The following is a 19,353-nucleotide window of genomic DNA, read 5'->3' as shown; positions in this document are numbered from 1 at the left end:
TGCCTTGGATTATTTTTGATGTGAATGTACACAGGAGTATGAAGGTGTGGTGTGGAGTTAAGCTTTAACACAGCATCTTTTTTGAAGTGAGATTGAAATAATCCCATTTATAAAACACATTAATTGCGCTCGGTATTCATAATGTCATCTCTTAAGTTGTTATTATCAAATATCTGCTTCCAAAAAAAAAAAAGTGTAAGAAAAAATTCAGTATTAAGTATCAATATCAAGAAATAGAGAAAACAGCCATACAGATAGTAAAATACTGAAGGTCTGATTGTGCCTCGAAGAGCAAGAAAGAGCAAGCTTACTTATGAATCTGAGGACACAAGAAGATAGCTGAACTGGATTATTTCTCCCACAGGAAGATTAAGAAATATAAGCATGTCTAATGCATCTCCATTCCTGTATTCAGGGAAAGAATTGGGTTTTCCAGTGAGTGAGAGCTTTAATCTCCGCACACGATTTATTCTCATACTCTGTTAAAAAAAAAAAAAAAAAAAGGAAGTAATGATGGAAAAAAAATAACAGCTATACAACATTTCATGGGCACTTGCCAGCTCACATACTTGCTGAAATAAACAGTGCACAAGGGCCTTCCTCTGCCTGTAGTCAATAGGAAGCTCTTTTGCTACTGGTGGTATTACACATATTTCAGCTAACTCAGCAATCTAAATGTAAAATCCAGCACTCAGTGACGCTCTCTAGAGAACACTGCATCCATAAAACCATGAATGTATTACACATATTCTCATATATGTGGTTTTCTCATCTCTGCAGATGTATCAGAAATACTCTCCATTTAGTAGGCCATCTAAGTATGAATCGGTGGAAATAATTTTTATGTAAGATGGAAACAGTCCTTCATCTTGGTTAAACATTGTGCAGTGTAGATATGAAAGAGAAATGGTTGGCAGGTAATTGGAAATAAAATCTCAGGAAGGGTAGTGGTATTGTGAGACCTCCAGCACTGTGATGTGTCTCAAACATGGTGATCCAGCTTGTTTCCTGAGGCCTACAGCAGCTGAGGTGGCACGTCATGTCTGTGAAGCTGATTTGAGATGTGTTTTTAACTTCTCAGAGAGGCATTGCCACTAGCATAAAAATGTTACATCCACGGCTGTAAAATATGTCAGTAGAGTTGATAAGGAATGCGGCATAGCTCATAACTACTGCATGACTGGCAGCTGTAGGTTGAAGGAGAAACTGGATTGCTCACCTGGTGACCAGTGTAGTTCACAGGGGGTGAATATGTCTTGCCCAGGCTTATTTTAGTTGCAGTGGGTATGGGATAGAGAAAGTGACTTTGGATCCCCTCTGCTCAGACAGCATACGGCAGAAGAGACAGTTTGCTAGACTTTGTGTCTGCCTTTGCAGAACTGCTCAGTCAGTTAGCCCTGCCAGAGGAGAGGAGCTACACTGAGTCTGGTCTGTCTTGCACTTCTTCCATCACTGTGACAGGAAAGACTCCTACGTTTACAAAGTCTACAAAGAGGAGGTGAGAGCAGCAGACATCAACATGGGGAGGGAGCAGAGGAGGTGCTGTGCTGTAAGGCCGCTTAATACAGTCATGGAGGTCACAAGGAGTTGAAAACATTATTTCAATCTAAAGCAAGGAAAGTCTCACTTCCAGCTTTTCCACATACTCTTGATTTTCAAGCCCTGGTGGTCTCTCTCAACCATTCTGAAATGTACAGAATGTTGAAGCTTACCATTCCTGTCAGTAAGACATGCTGATCTTTACAAAAAATAAAAATGAGCTGTGGAAAGTGCTGACCTTTCGGTTAACGGATTTATCTGGTATTTAATTATGGAGAAACAATTATTTAATCAACAGGAGCATGCCAGAGATGCTGAACCAAAATACAGTGCACTACATATAGAAGTGTAGACTTAAATAAAAAGCATTTCTAGTTTAAAGGATTCAAATAACAACTTCCTGAAACAGTGTGTTAAAAAGAGGAGTAATAAAGAATATAAACTGCTTAGTTTAGGGATTGAGATTACACTGGAATTTCTTTAAGCAGCTCATTTGGTTAACTGCTATACATAATAAGATTTGCAACCAAGAAAATGACAGTTTTTATTTCCAACGTGAACATTTTTAGAAAACTTCAAAAAATATTCTTTTATTTTTCATTGTTTGGAAGACTGGGAGGAGAAGTATTACATTTAAGCCATGAAGGAATAAAAAATATGATGTCGCCTTCATTTGACCTCTTTTTTGTATACATGTGGAGAGTTTTACCCAACTTTGTACACGCAGTCTGTGTGAGAGCTAGAAATAGAGTCCAGCTTTACAATGTGCAAGACAAAATAGAACTTCATCTTCTTTTCTCTCCAAAACTTACTGTGCCTCATTTGGCATCCGTCATTTGCAGTGAATGCATGAAGTGGTTTGGTAGAGCAATGCCTGGGTGAAACATGAGCATCAAATCAAAGTCCTTTATATAATCACCATCCTACGAGTTCTGTATTTTAGGATCTTCTCTATTTACTTTTGGTGTTGTTGATGGGAGGAGTTCATTGTTCTTAGATTTGTTTTCTTTTAGTAGAAGAATCAGTTACAAACGTATGCGTCAGTGAGAAGGAGTTGTTTTCAGTATGTTGTCGCATAACACAGACTGACCAGCTACCGTAACGGTCTAATTGGCACAGCAGTAATCATTTTTTAGTGTGGATTCATGCTGCACAAAATTAATGAGAATTTGGGGATATCGGGACCTCTCTTTCTACCCCAAGAATTGTTTTGTCAACTGATTCTCCATTGCCAATGACATTGTCAGAGCTGATATAAGAAGCTGCTCCAAAGGCCATTTTCCCCTGCATGGCACCAAACAGGGAAGTGGTTTCCCTTAGTCGGTTCTGGAATTAGATCTACTGAACTGGGCTTGAGAGTTGCACACTGGAAGATAGATCACATGCATCTGTCATGAATGTTGTTCTACATCTACTAAATAGTTTTCTATTAACATAAAATATTCTTCAAATACACAGTTAGACCTGATTTGTTTAGTCCACCTCATTTGTCCTGACTTCTTAAGAACAGTCTGTCACACTTTGAAGCCTGTTTGTATTTGATGAGCGTTTTATCCTCTGAGTCGATCTGCAGCCAGTGGTCAGGAGAAAAATATACACCAGCCTGTTGCTCTTCATAGTTACGTAAATATCAGTGGTATGTAAAGACATCTTTGGGTGGGGGGACACACATGATGACTTGATAGATCACAGAACTATTTTTATCACTGCTGCTTCCTGTGAGAAGTTAAGTAAATCTGTTTTGGACAGAAAACCAGAAAAGAAAGCTAACTTTTAGACCTAACTGAAACATCTTCTGGGTAAATGCATTTGTAATTTATATTTCATTCTTTGAGAGCCACTAGGAAAGTCATCATTCTTTTATGTCTCAGAGATGACCACATGGACATAATCTGAACTGGAAATGTAATATGAACATAGAAGATATACCAGACTAGAAAGCTATGTTAGGTAATCACAGATAATATATCCCTTCCACATTTATATAAAGATATATATATATGTTGCACTTATTCAGCTGTTGTTATATTATGCATTCATTTTTTTACCCAATCTGAAAACATTACTGATTTAATATCTAAAGATGTTTAAAGCGAACTGCAAATTTATTTGCTGATAAATGTCTAATAATCAACGTGCATGGACAATTATCTTCAGTGAAAAAATTGAGAATAAGAACAGAACAACTGGGGAGGTTTCTATAGATAAAGGTGGATGTACAGGAAAGATAACTACCAAGGTTTATCATTAGAATAGACTGTCACAGAAGGATGTAGTGTTTGAAAATTAGATAGAAGGGCCGATTAACTTTCTTGCAGGTGAGTTTGAAGTGTTCCTGAAAAATGAGAAGATTTTCTGCTTCTGCACGCTGAAGTTAACTTTCCATCTCTTCAGTGTTGTTTCACAGTTTGTTGTCTGTGACTCCACTCACATTACTGAGGATGTAGTGTGACAGCTGCTGGCTTTCACATCTGCTCACAGATTGTAAAGGACCAGAAAAATACTTTTCCTGTGAGGCTTAGTGGCAGATGTCCTAATAGGGCAGAACCACTTTCACAAAATTAATGGACTTAGAACTGGATTTTTGTGACTAAAGAATTACAAAATATACCTGTAATCAAAAGGAATCCATCTTATTTTATCAGCAAAAAAAGTATAATATGTCTTTTTGATTACAGTGCCAAGTTAACAATATTCTGCTGTTCTTAAAGTGCAATTACTGCCAGGATAGACGAAAACAACTTAATTAATAATGCCATTTAAATGGAATTTTTATTACAGTACTTGGCATAGGTATTGTAATTAACGGCCATGAGGGAGAATATAGCTTAGTTGCCATTAATCACCTTTACTTTCATTATGTATTCAAAAAGTGTCTTTCTCTCTTTGACCTGCATTTAATTTTGAATATTGTAATGCTGTTGTCACTAGAATCTCTGTGAAGACTTCCAAGATTTCTTCTGCTGTGTTTCTAGCAGAGTGCCTGCTTTCTCTCCCTACTCTGGCTCCCGGTGTTTCTCATGGACCTTGATTGTGACTAATGTTTCACTGAGGTGTGTGTGGGTTGGAAATATGTTCCCTGCCTGCAACTGTGTGGCAGATTTTCACATATTGCCGAGTTTATGCTCTCACTACATTTCTTATTCCATCAAATTAGTGCTGAAGTAGGGTAATACCTGTAAATATCACAGATTAAAAAAAAATTGCATCTGGGTTGTGGCAACTCCCACTGTCAGTACAAGCTGTGAGACAAAAGGATTGAGCCTAAAAGGACTTGAGTGTACCGGTGGATGGCAGCAAGACATGAGCCAGCCGTGTGCCCTCGCAGTCCAGAACTGAAGTCAGACTGCATCCAAAGTAGCCTGGCCAGCAGGGAAAGGGGGCTGGTGATTCTGCAGCTCTGCTCTGTGCTGAGACTTCACCTGGAGCACTGCATCCAGATGGGGAGTCCTCAGTGCAGGAGAAAATCCAGAGAGGGCCACAGAAATGATCCCAGGGATGGAGTGCCTCCCCTATGAGGACAGGCTGAGAGAGCTAGTGCTCTTCTGCCTGGAGAAGTGAAGGCCCTGGGGTGACCTGAGAATGGCCTTCCAGTATCTAAAGGAGGTCTACAAGAAAGAAGAGGAGGAGTCTGTCCCCTTTAGTAGGATCTTTTATGGTAGGACAAGGGGAAATGATTTCAAACAGAAAGAGTTTTAGATTGGGCATAGAAGAGTTTTACACTAAGGGTGATGAGGCACTAGCACGGGTTCCTCCAGAGAGGCAGTGGATGCCCAGTCCTTGGAGACATTTAAAGGTCAGGCTGGAGGGGGTCTTGGCAACCTGAGATGTAGGTGTAGGTGTCTCTGTTCATTGCAAGGATCCTTAAAGATCCCTTCCAACTCAAACAGAACTGTGATTCTGTTATTCTAAAGATGAAAAATGTTTTGCATTTCCTCTTGGTCTGTTGTCATCGTTTGAAGAAAGCACTCTGAGATTTTACACTTTACCAAATCCATGTATCACAGTGTATTTAAACTTCCCCCCACATACACACACCAAGAGTGTTTACTTAGTGTCTGCTGATTGTACCAAGCACTTAAAAGAACCAGGTGAATTTTGCATGTTCATGTATGATATTCGTGTATGCATATATGTCGCAGTCAGCATCTCATCAGAACAATCCCTCAGGCTTTTAAGGTAGGCTTTGGTTGTCTCTAGTGCTTCTGGAGGTAGCAGGAGTGTTCTGTATCAGCCTTCTCTTCACAGACCAGAGGTTTGCATTATCAGTTCCAACTCAGTGGGAGTTTGAAGTGTCTGCATCTCAAAGTAGGAATCTTTGGATTAGGTACATACCACTGTCTTGTTCATGTCCAGAATGAACATTTTTAGGTTTCTCTCAGCTCCAGGTATCACAGACAGCATTTTCCCTGATGATAGTACTGTGGTGGTCTGAAAGGGTCGGCCTTCCTGCAGTGCATGGCTCTGATGTGTGACATCAACTTGTTTTTGTAGATGTTACTCCTGGACCTTGCCCTAGCAGGACAGAGCTGCAAATATCCCGTAGTACTAATGAGCATATAGCCTCTGCTGTTAGAACTGCAATATGGGGTTTTGTACCCATATACCTGGTGAATGAATAATTATTTAGCAAGTAGAAACCCTCTTCTGAAGTTTCTAAAGGATTTTAATGTCCTGAATGGATAGGATTTAGTAGTAGGGAGAGTCCTTGAAGTCTAAAGTACCAATCTCCTACTTCCATCTCAGTACTTCATAACCTTCAGAAACTGAACTATGAAAGCTAGGTAATTTGTGTTTGTAGGGCATACCTTAGGAATGTCAGGTCATTCAATTCATTTCTGACATATTCTTTGTAAATGGCAGTACTCAGATACAGACGACTGTCCACACCATTCTTAAGCTTTGTCATGAAGCTTAATATTAGTGCCAGTAATTCCACGAGTTTATGCATTGCAGTAATTTTCATCTATCTCTAACTTGAGAAAGCTTTTTGCCTTTGGCTTGTAGGTATATGTGTGAGATTCATACCACGTTTAGAGCAGGCTTTGCTGATGGTACCTCCATAGCATGAAAGTATATATATTTTCTTGTTTACCGCTTTCTTTCAAAAATGAGAGACAAAGAATGCCTAGTCAGGAAGCATGTCACATTTCACCAACTTTGTTGGGCTGATCAGACTGAAAATCTTTCCAACATCTTTCACCTGAAATTGTACCACAACCAAGCATGTTGAAATGTGAGCACACTGAACGTACTTTTTTTGTTTCTAGCAAGAATACTGTTACGGATAATGCCTTTAGTTGATGGGTTTTTGTTGTTGTTGTTGTTGTTTCAACAAAATTCTTGTTATGGGGTTTTAGACTAAGCACAAAACATAATAGTTACTATTTCAGGAGTGCAGAGTATTAATATTTGATTGGTGCTGTAGATGTTGCATGCTATTATTCTTAATGGCATTGAAAGTAAAACATTCATTGAGAAAGATAATCCTCACACGAAATGATGTAGGAACCTGTAATTTGCAGTCAGGAGGTTAAAAGAGACTTGACAAGATTTTGTGGGATTAAGAAACCTAATCCACCAAGGAGCATACCCACCTCTACTCCCCAGAAGGCTGTGTTCTAGTAGCAGTTTGCCACGAGGCTTTTGTCCATTGTTCTGTCACCCTTCCACATTTGTCCAGCGGAGCAGATTGAAACTCAGTAATCATGGCAATTTAATATGTGTAGCGATGAAATACAAGACGACATGATGTCATTGTCCATAGGTCCTACACTGTGTCATTTTGCTGTCATACTTTAGTGTAGTACAGTGGCTTTTCAAAATCTGAATGATGTTTCCAGGAATACCAAAATGTCTTTCAAGCATGTTATGTGGAAATGTGCTTCCTTCTATTGCTCCCCCTTTAATCTTCTGATAGACTCACAGATTGTAGCAATTGTTCAGACTAATCATGAATACTTGAGAAATGTAGTTAAATTATACTAGTTACTCTTCTGGTTTAATAACCAGTAATTTGAAAGTGTAGTTCCTATTTTATCAGTGGAAGTAAATATGTATTACATTTAGGAGTATGTAAGCATATGTAGTACCTCAAATTTATGTTTAAGATACTTTGCAAAGTAGGGGTGAAATTACTCAGATGATTTAAGTTGTTTGTAAATGTAAGATTTACAGACCTCTTTTCTTTGCTGGTAGTTCCCATTAATTTCTGATTTGTGTTTATGGAGAAAGAAGATAGCCCTTGAAGTTCTGCAGTCCACACAGAGATGTGCTATCTGAATTACAGTACATGTGTAAAAGCAGTAGTTAAGTGTCCAAATTGCTTATTTTCTGTAAATTGCATCTTATCTTTAAATTGCAGTCCTTTCTTGCATCTTGTGAAGAAAACTGCTTTCTATGGTTTAAAATGCTTTACAGAAATCATTCTGCTAAAACTCCTGACTTAGATGAGAATTTTGTGAACCTCTCTGTGCTTAAGTGCTTTAAAATGAAAAGGTCAAGTATGCGTGTCCAAACTTGCTGTGAGCAGTCTCATTTGGTGTTACATTTGTGACCTGGGTGGAAAGTGCATGTACCTTTTAATACAGGTGTACATCCCTGACTGCAGTGATTAATCAAGCATGCAAGTTAGGGCTCTCCCAAAGTAAACAGGAACCATTAAATACATGATCCTGTATTTTCACACACATGCAGTTTCAGAAGACTTCATTCACAAAACCAAAGAGAAGGTTGCCTCTTAGGAATCATCACCTATTACAGCACAAGAAAGAGTGATTTTGCCTAAACATAATGAAATAGGATCACACAAAGTCGTCTCTTCTAATAGCTCTAATAGGAAGAGTAATACAGAAGGGTTTTAGGTAGTGAGTGGCTGTCAGCCACTGGAAATGTTACCCAGCTCCACAAGCCTCTAAGAAACTGCTATATTTCCAATGTTTTTTAAATAGGAAAACAACAACAACAAACTTTATCACTATTATGGTAAAGAAAGAAAGAGTGGTATTATTACTTAATACTTAATTGAAAACTAAAACAGCCAGTTAACATCTTTGTGCTAAATGCTAATCTACTTGAGTTTCACACAAGGTGTAACACAGTAATTTGCTACAGTAAATATATCTTCACTTGTTAAAGCTTCAAACTCATCTGTTGTTCATCTTCTCTTTCATCTTTGAAATGCCAAGTTTCAGAGCAGTCTCTATTGAAGCATTTTTTGTTAGAATGTGGTTTCTCACTTGACTCCAAAACTTCTCACAGTGCCAAATAAGAGTTCTTTTTCAATATATTTGCCAGATTTTCAGTTCCCAGCAGGCTTCTTTTCCATCTCTCTCCTATTAGTAATCTCAGGTAGAGGTAATGCTATGTAGGTAAACACAAGTTGGAAAGGGAGAAATTCAGTCCTTGTTATTTCAATGCACCTGGAGCCAAAACTAGAATGTTTAAAGCAAGTCCTTATCACTGAGCCACCAACTTTTCATACAGTAACAAATGTAATCAATTCTCCATCAGTTTTCTAAGTTACTGCTGATTTAGAGCTAAGACTGCCTAATCTTTACATCACTTGTAAGGTTTCATAGTTCAGTGTCATAGCTGATTTAATGAGGGTTGGGGGAAGAATATTTAATCTGAAACTGTAATCCTACCTTGTTTTTCCCAGTGTTTACATAACTATTAAAGAAGAAGAACAAAGTGGCTCATGAGGCACAGACCACTGGACTTACAGTTAGCAGTAGGGTTGTCTTTGTATCATAGGTTTCTTCCGTAACTCATTTATGATTTTTTTTTCCTGTTTTCTTTTTATTAGTAGTATTTTTTATGTACCTTGAGTGCATCTTTGCTCACAGGAATAGTTTCATAAATACCACATCTCACTTTAGTGAGTCCTCTGGAGGAACAATTGTCATGGTGTGCTATTGCAATCCAGATAAAACAAATTAATGACAGTAAAATTAAGGATTCTCTATCTAGTAGCCAGTCTCTCCTCTGCCCTTATTCTTGTTTCTGGCTCAAGCACAAAGCTGCTTACCCAGTCCTGATTCCTGATGCTACAGTGAGGAGCTGTATCCTAGGAGGAACTTAGCTATTTAAGAGGGTGCTGAAGAGGTTTCCATGAGAGCATGGTTGAAATCCCTGAACTGGCTTAAACCTTGAAACTTTTCGCACAAGTTCACTAACATGTGCAGATGGATAGTGAATGCCTTACAGGGTGTTGAAGTAAGGTGGAATGGTATAAAAGAGCCTCTTCCATGATGAACTCAGCACGTTCATTTTACTTTTTAATATGAAAATAAGTGGAAATTGCATGGTTGCAAATTGATCTGCATGTAGTGCTTGGCTTATGCATCAGCACAATTGTACAGTTCACATGGGTGAATGGTTATTATCTGGCATTGATCTAAGTCACTGAGTAGAAATTTTGCAAAGAGTTTACAGGTTATTTTGTTTTGGCCTCAGTCACCTACCTTTGATCTACAAGTGGACAGCTGCAATTGTGATATCACGAAGTCTAACAAACAGCGAAGGATGAGAAAACCTATATGTTGACTTGCACGTTCAATCAATTCGCATATGATCTCAGCAGGAAATTCAAAACAAAAGCTAATTTATGGAAAAATATGTAGTTCTAATCACAGTTTAGCTCTGTGGGGTTCCAAATAACACACTACAGTCTCTACATGCAGATGCTTTCATCTAACATTCCACATTTGGTAGCATTCCAGAAGTTCTTATCAAACCTTATTATCATCTTTTATTAAATCTTACTACATTTCTCCTTATTGCATGTTTGCTGTAATATTCTGTCATTCTTAATATGGAATAAAAAAGCTTTGATCTTTTTTAGACAGTCAAGAGATGGAAATATGCAACATGAGTTTTTAACTATATACTCTAAAATCGCAGCTCGATGTGTCCTTTGAACATCACAGTAATTGACTCCTGTTTCTTTTTTCTTTGGTTCTTAAATCTTTTCATCAGATTGCACTTCTTTGTGCCATCAACATGCAAACAGATTATGATGATCACGTACAGTACCATTTCAATATTATTTTATTCCTCAAGAAATGTGGTGGGAGGGTTTTTGCTTTTTCTTTAGTATATAAGGTTTTTAAACCTTAAAAGTGCTTGGGCCCATCTACTGATGTTCTTGCCTAAGTGAGATGTTTCCAATGGATGTTGAGACATTACATTGGCATTGCTTTTCTTTATACTGCTGTTTTACGAGGTCTGCCATCTAAAGGGTGTTGCCCTGAGCAAAACTTCTGTTAGAGCTGTAGGAAAAAAACTAAAATAGATAAGTATGGACATGAGCCTCAGCTGTTTTCTAGAAATTGAGTTTGAAGGAGGATAAGGAAGGAGTTAAAAGACTGAAGGAAGAGTAAAGAAATGCCTGAAGGAATACAGAGAAGTTATTATCATGCCATCTTAACCCAGTCTTGGAAGGTTTAAATTAGGGGAATTTTTTCCACAGTGCTTGACAGGGAAATCATCGATGATTACTTTATTAGATAGAAACCCCAAATTTCACAGAAGGGTGTGAAAAACATTCTAGAACTTCAGACAAAACAACCCTGTCTCTAAGCAGCCAGCAATCTAATATGTGTGTCCCTGTAATTTCTACACTTGTACTGACTTTCAGCATCTTGTTAACTGTGAACAGTATTATTTGGGAGAAAATAAAAAAAAATTAAATACAGAGTGTTCAGAGGAGGCCCAGGATAATACCAATGGCTATTTAGGTTATATTGAGGGATAGTACATATAAGAGAATGCTGGATGATCATCAGTGTCAATGGCAAATGTTAAATAAGCTGTAACAAATAGATATTATTTAAGTAAGTGGTTACTGAATAACGATCGCTATCTCTGCTGTAAGAAATCTGGATTCTCCCTTAAGCTTTGAATGTGCCTCATGTAATGCTGTTGACAGAATTAGACCATTGTTATGTAAAAGTCATTGGCTTGACGACTAGAACGAGACATCTAGACATACAAGTTTACAGAGGAATAAATGTTTCATTTCTTGTTAAATGTACTAAAAATAGTTACACCAAGCCCACAACACATCTTTCTTAACAGCTCAAATGCAACTGTACTTTGAAACAGCATATAATTGTCTTTAATTGGTAGTTGGAGAAAGTAAGTTCTTTCCATTGCAGACACCTGACACATCTTTGTTGCCGTATTTTTTTTCTAGCCAATTTTTAAAGATTTGTTTTGCAAATCTTTTATTGAAAGGTTTCATCAGAAAAGAAAGAATAGAGTATACATGTTATCTCTCCTGCTAAGAAAAAATAATAATAATACATCTATCCAATGATTAAGGATAAGGGGAAAGAGAGCCATGCTTCTTCAGTTACAGTATTTTTCTTAACCAGCATTGCTAAGTTAACATATAATGATATACAAATTGCTTTATACTCAAAATACACATAATATAGGTTCAGAAACTTCTATAGATGTAAATATATGATGCACCTATTGGCTAACCTTTTGAAGAAGCTTAAAAGCACGCACTCAAGTGTTATTTTAAGTTTGGAAATATCAAGCTTTTTGTTGATTTGAGGAAGACAGAAATAAATAAAGAATTTATAACTTGCAATTCACTTATTTAAAATTTTAATTAACTGTTTTTAATTGACTATTTGATCTGCAGCAATATCCAAGCCATCCTATTATCTTAGAAAAGTGCAAATGAATGCAAATCACTGACAGTTGATTTGCACGTCTCCTGGTCCACTCCAGGTCCTTCAGAATAAAATAGTTTCAGATTCTAATTATAGCTGCAAGAAAAATATATGGAAGATAATTTTAAAAACCACTTCAATGTTCAAATATTTCATTTGAAAATGTATTGCTAACAGGGAGATAAACTAGAAGACAATTCTTCAACAAGATTGAGCAATAATTGCAATTTATTTAGTTTAAATTATAATCTTTTTTGCATGGCTTTAAATATAAATTATATTCACTTTTCCTTATGTGCAAGTGTGCATATATATTATTCTATTAATTCTAGGGAAGCAGTTTTGTAAACTGTAGTTTGAAAGTACCAGCACCCAGAAATATGTAGAAGATGCAGTCCTAGAAGGATAAGTTCAATATCTTAGCAAGAAGCTCATCTTCAAGTACACCTTCATGAATAATAAGACTTGAACACTATACCTTGTAAAACACACGGGAGAAAGGAAGGAGGGTCGCTAACATCATTCAGTTCCTCTTGCTAACATTCCCCACAGTGTTGAGTATTTTATGTTTATAGAACATACATACACCACAGACTGGATCTCTATAGAGATCTTGGGGAGGTGCTTGCTCCTTTGAGGTAGCCAGTTTTTTGGTTTTTTTTTCTGCTGTCTGATGTTATTATTTTTTTTCTATCTGTCCTAAGAAGAGGTGGAAAAATGTTGGAAGTCTCTTTCCCAGTTTAGGTCAATTCATTTCCCAGTTTTGACTCCTTCTGTTTAGAAGAACCTTCCTGTCTGTAAAATTTCTCGTTCTCCCCTAAAGTGCATTGTCACCTTCAGAGTTCTTTCTCTGAACAGATAAACCAAATTTGGAATGTCACTTGCTGGATTACTGGCTTTTCAGAGACTTCAGACTCGTAGCCTGAGAATAAATGGGTATAAGTATAAAAAGCATCTGCTTATGTTCATACAGTTTTTCTTATTCATCCTTATGACCTGCAGGTTTAATGCTTTCACTTGCATAGTGTGTAGGGTGTTTGCTATGCCCTTTGTTTTCTGTATGTGCCTGTCAACCACAGTACTTTGAAGAAAATAGGGTTGGTGCTGATGGCTTATGAGAGACACCCTTGAATTTTGACCAGTGAGTTTCTCTGATTTTACTACATATTGCTACTCTTTCCTAAAAAAGAAAAAAATATGCTTTCTTTCTGATACCAATCATCAACCCCAGCAAAGTATATGTATTCACATCCGTGTCCAGATATTTTCTGTTACGAGTTCATCAGTAAAAATGACAACTGCTGCATCCTGGGTGCTGGAGGATAACACCTGTCAGATTTCTTTACCAACTGCATGTCTATTATCCTCTTTGAGGTTTTTTTTTTTTTTTCTGTTACCATTCTCTGCTTTACCTCTTGGAACTTTGGCAGACGAGGCCATTGAGACAGGGAGCAAGGCAGTGAAGGGAAGCTCTACCTAAGCAGGGTGCAGCAGGTAATGATCAATTCTCATCATTCTAGTTTTGTCACATAGTTACGTAAATCATCCACCTCTTACTGCCTTCTAATAAAAGAACATATTTGTTTTTGGCTTATTGAAGAAAGTCTTGAAGAAGGTTTTGAAGTGATAATGCAGTGTATTTCCTCAAGAGTGGGTTGCTTGTAAAGAAAATGCATCAAGTACAGCAATACTTGTTCAAGAAACGAGCATACCAGGCAAGCAGGCTGACAGCCTTTAAAGAATGAAAGGGCCTGATAGCAGCAACTTCTATTTCCTAAAGCAGACTTCTGTAAAATGTTCTATGTAAGTGTGAACAAGTCTTTTTTTTCCAAGTGCTTGCTGTGAAATGTATACCTAGTTACTTTTTTAATTATTAAGTGGAAATGAAATGAAGACTTTGTAGACAGTTTTCAAAACAAAGAACTAGACCATGATTGCAGAGAGTGAAAGGTAAGATCAACCAAGCTTGAAAAAGTAGTTTAAGGTGGTTTAGAATGCCTTAGAAACCTCTTAGAAACACTGCATGGTGACAGATGGTAAGATTGCTTGATAACCTGTAACAAACAACTGTGTTTTTGTTGATGCTGCTGTAGCTATAAGTGCAATTCTGTAAACAGGGCTCTGAATCTTTTGAATATCCCAGTTCTTCTGGCATGCAGGCCCTGTGCTGCTTTGAAGAAGTGTAAAGGGAGGAAGAAAAGCTGAATTGTTAGTTTATTATTTCTTATGTGTTTGATAATTCAGTTATACCCACCAGCACCTCCCAGACACTGATTCTGTATTCATGCAAAGAGCATTGGAGATCCCAGAGGACTTTCTCCTGATGCCTCTTCTTCCTATCCAGCTGAAGTGAATGAAGTCCTCATCGTTTACCATTGTGCTCTAAAGGCTATCCATAAAGCTGATAATCTTGGCCAGTAGCAATACAAATACCACCTTAAACAAGTCTGTCAACCCCAAGGTTAAATGCTACCTCAACTCCTAGCTGGTAGCTAGAGATTACTTTGCAGACTGGAGATGTGGACTGAAATGGCAGAATAAGTAGAGGATATCATCATCTATTTCTATGCTTGAAAAGTTATTCTGTTCTTCGATGGGAACAATCTTTCTAGTCTTGATATAAGAAAAGGGAGGCTTTTCTTGGGGATTGTGGACACATTTGCAATTGCAACGTTCCATATTTTCATCTGTTCCCTGAGGGTTCATTCCTTCTTGCAGCTGTGGGTTATTTGGATTGAGTTATGTTCTGTGACCACAGCCATCACAAGCTATTTGCTTCCTTGTTAGAGACATCCGGCATTCTCAGACAAGTCCTCACCACCATAAGAGATGTGCCACTATTGAAAGTTGTTCCCGTGTTAGTACCCTCACTGATTTGGATGCCTAATTACAGGCTCTGAACTGGTAATTCTAGGAGGGATCCGTTGTCTTCATTATCATTGCCTAACATCAAATAAAAGCCAAACTGAACAAGAATAAACTAGAACTGACAGCCAATCCAGAATCAATAAACTGCTTTACATTAGATTTGCAATTAAAATAGTAGCTGGTAAATGAGAAACACATTCCTCCCTTAATTTTGCTTCCAGTTTCAAATTCTTTACAGGAAAAAAAAAAGTGACTTGCTATTTCTATGAACCTAACAGAAAAAAATCTTCAGAAGTAAAGGGAAAAAGATGAACTTCTGATATTCTTATCTTAAAGGTGGAAAAACGTCTTCATTCTTTCCTAGGCCTGAGGAAAACAAACCAGACTGAACACTCCAGCAGCCTGCTTGAATCATTTCACTTCTGCAAATTCAGCACTAGTTCATACCATTTGACTTGTCAGTCTCAGACTCCCCACTGAACTGTGCTTTGACTGTAGGGTTACCAGTATCAGGTGCTGCCTGTTGGCCATTGGTCATCAAGAGTTTTTAGCAGGTACCTCACTACCCTTGTAACATTGTGAAGGACTTGCCATTAATTAGATGACTGGCTGAGAACAAATTTAAACCAAAACTAGAAGCAGTACACTGATAAATAGTGCTTGAACTTGTCTTAATTGGTCAATTTACCTATTTTATCAACATCTCTAAGGCAGTTGGGTCTATATCTTGATTTCGTATTGACAGGAATAATTCTTTCATGTTTTTCCTCTTTGTTTGCAGTGAATGTAACTTCCTTAAATTCCACCAAATGGATGGTTGAATTACTTAGTGTATCAACACATGCTGTCAATTTTGGATTGTCCTTATAACTCAAGCAACAGTTTTGGTCTACATCAAAAATATTCTAATAGGCAAAATTTGTGAAAGTGCTGTATGTGTCAGCCTGTTTTTTTTTTGTTTGTTTGTTTGGTTGGTTTGGTTTGTTTTAAATGTTGTTTACTGAACTTGGTTCTAGTTCAGTGTTTAAGTTGAGAGAACAGTAGTGTTTTTGTGAGATAAAACTGTTACCATCTCTGACAGACAGCTGCAGTGGAATGCACATAGGCACAAGCACAAAGAGAAGGTAACTGTCACTTACCTTGTAGTAACTATGTTTTTTTGAGATGTAATCAATACAAATCCCACAGTCCTTGCTTTTGAAGACTTAAAATTCCAGCTGTTTAGAATTATGAGGGAATGACTAGAAGGTCTGTCAGGTCTTCCCCTTTTGACCTCCCAGTGGAGTATGAAGAAGCACAGGGTGCATAGGTAGTACCAGCAGACAGAGAAGTTCTAAGTTCACATGATTGGTAAGGATGCACATCTAGAGAAACCTGATTTCAAAATGAATGTCACTTTTTTTTTTCTGAGAAACACTAGAAGCAAAGAGTGCTAAGTTTGAATCATGAAATATTTAGCTATTTTCAGTTCTTTGTTGTTGCCAGTGAACTAATGTAACAGATAGTGGAATTTGACCCTAGGGATTTTGATGAAATAAATTAAACAGATAAACTCATCGAATGATTAACAAGCAAGAATTTGAGTATTTCAGTTTGGCTGAAATAATAATGGCTAATTCTAGGAACGTGACAAAAATGGTGGTGGTCAAATTTATGTTTTAAAAAGAGGTGGGAGGGAAGAAAAGAAATAAGGTTTTAGGGTCATGGAAGATTCTACATTATCAGGCTTTGACAGGCAATTTAAGGTCTGAGAAAGAAGAGTAATAGTAGAGTCAGAGACTTGGAACAAAGAGAATATGTCATGTCTACTAGGGATTTCAGTCTTTGAAGCATTCAGTAATAGGTCTTTGGGTGCTATCTGTTGTTTTGTTTTGTGTTGGTGAGGGGGAGAGCTTAAGGCAAACACCTGGCAAAGAGCGTCTTAATTCTGCAGTATTTGCTGTCTCTTTAACTAAACTTCCACTGTGGTCTGTTTGTCTTGAGTAAGAGTTGCCACGGTTAATACAGAGAGATTGCAAGATTAGAGGTGAAAGTAAATAGGATGAAGAATTGCTTATCATTAGGATAGAAGGAATGAATAACATTGACTACAGCAGTGATCTATTTTGAGGGCGGAAGAAGCAGAAGGAACAAGATGCACTGAATCATCTTCCTTGTATGATACACTGATAGTCAAAATACATTAGTAGAGAAAAATTTTCCAGTGTATTTTTACTCCCTAGTAGAAAGACAATTCCACCTTTGGAGATAGCTGCTGTTGTTGAATAAGCAAACCCAAATTATGCTGAAAGTAAATTAGCTTAATTATAATGAAATTATTTTTTGGTAGTGTCATAGAGTAATGAGAGGAAAAGGAAACTGACCATCAGACAGCAGGAAATTTTAAAAGTTATGCGTATCTTAGTGTATTGTTAAGGTAATGTTTTTTCCTTATTTGCTCTAGTAGTTTAGGTGTGGGATACAGAATCACAGCATGGCTGAGATTGGCGGAATTTCTGTGTCAGTCTGTTCCAACCCCCTTGCTCCTGGGGCTGCTTGCTCAGATCCCTTTGGGAGCTCTCCCAGGATGAGACCCCACAGCCTCTGGGCAGCCCGTGCCTGTGCTCCATCACCCACACAGAAGCGGTGCCTGATGTTCAGAGGGACACTCTTTGTGCCCATTGCCTCTGGTCCTGGCACTGGGCACCACTGAACAGAGCCTGACTTGGTCCTCTCTGTGCCCTCCCTTTGTATTTGTGGGCATGGATGAGATCTCCCTCAAACTCTTTTTTCAGACTGAGGAAGCCCATCTCTATGTCTGCCCTCATAGGAAATGTACTCTAGTCTCTTCATCATCTTTCTGGTCCTGCATTGGACTCTCTCTGCTCTGACCATCTCTCCCTTGTACAGGGGGCCTGAAACTGAGTGCAGCACTCCATGTGCAGCCTCACCAACACTGAGTAAAGTGGAAGGATCTTTTTCTTAAACTTGCAAGCAACATTTTGCCTCATGCAGCCAAGAGCACTGTTAGTCTTCTTTGTGGCAAGGACATGTTGCTGGCTTGAATTAAACTTGGTGGCCATCAGGACTTCGAGATCCTGTTCTTCAAAATTGTCTTGCTGCTAAGCAGCTCCCAACATGTACTGGTGTCTGGTGTTGTTCTTCTCCAGGATTCGTTCATTACTCCCTGGAGATATCAAGGTTCCCTGGTATTCCCCTTAATACTGTGGGAGGTTGGCTCTGGCTTCTATAATTATCATAGTTAAACATGCTAACTTGATATCATCTTTTGATGAATGTGACTGTGGGGAATTAAGCACTTCAGAAACCTACCTTACATGTTTTCATTACCACAGAAACTAAGTACCCATCGTCTCCAACTCTGCTAATGATCTTGGCCTTGTTTTGTGGACTAGCACGAAGGATGAGCGCAAAGCTTAAGGTTACACAGAGTGTTGATGACAGAATGGAAAGGAGTGTTAATGTTTTAGGTTAGCCCCATTGTGCCCACAGAACCTTTCTTCCTCTCCTCTTGTGTTGTTTTCTCTTTTTGGCTAACCAGAACAGATCCATGTGCTGCAGAAATCATTTCAGCAGGTCACTTAGAAACTCACTGAAATGATTTGTCTGTTTAGACTGATCAAAAGTGAAAAAAAAGAGAAAAGGACATAATTACTGCCTATCCATTTGAACATTGATTTGGGACCAGTAAAAGACTCAAAATGAGAGTGGTGAGCTTTTTGTCAGCTGCATTCACTGAAAGCACTGTATCGTTAAAGGACAGTGGTAGTAATTGCTTAGTGCCATTGCTAAGTTGAACTATTAGTCTGTGAATGCTTGTTCCTGTAATTTAATTTTTTTTAATGTATGACTGTTCTGCTGCAGAGCGTGGAAAGCCATTATTTGTGCAATTTGTCATTGTGGTTAAGAGCGTCAAATAAACTGTATCCTTTACCACCAGCAATGCATCTGTTTGGCCTCAACTGGCAGCTGCAGCAAACCGAAAATGATACTTTTGAGAATGGAAAAGTGAATTCTGATACTGTGCCAACGCATCCTGTAACAGTACCTGCTGGAGAAAATGGTAAGTGAAACACGCCCATTTCTTTTCTTCTCTCAAAGGATTTTTTTTTCTTCATGTTTTGTTTGCATCACCAGATTTTAAGATTTTTCTTCCACAACTTTATTGTTGTTTATTTTTTTTTAAACCCAGAGCCTTTGAAAATAATAATAATTCTAAATAGGCATGCAGATACTAAGCAGGAGTTGTATTTCAACT

General features: G+C 37.9%; 1 protein-coding gene across 4 annotated transcripts in view; it reads left to right on the top strand.

Moving 5' to 3' along the window:
- Positions 1 to 19,353, top strand: part of TENM3 (teneurin transmembrane protein 3) — a 304,193-nt gene that overhangs the window by 193,224 nt on the left and 91,616 nt on the right. For all 4 annotated transcript variants that reach the window (XM_065736567.1, XM_065736566.1, XM_065736565.1 and 1 more), the window contains one exon: positions 19,036 to 19,158. In XM_065736567.1, coding sequence (XP_065592639.1) covers positions 19,036 to 19,158 — 123 coding nt within the window. The remainder of the gene's footprint in view (positions 1 to 19,035; positions 19,159 to 19,353) is intronic.

This window comes from Cyrtonyx montezumae, unplaced genomic scaffold (genome assembly GCF_038088225.1).
Source record: "Cyrtonyx montezumae isolate F1298 unplaced genomic scaffold, pur_monq_1.0 scaffold_2, whole genome shotgun sequence".
In the NCBI taxonomy this organism is placed as follows: domain Eukaryota; kingdom Metazoa; phylum Chordata; class Aves; order Galliformes; family Odontophoridae; genus Cyrtonyx; species Cyrtonyx montezumae.
Note: the sequence above shows the minus strand (reverse complement) of the source record. Positions and strands in the feature narration are given on the sequence as shown.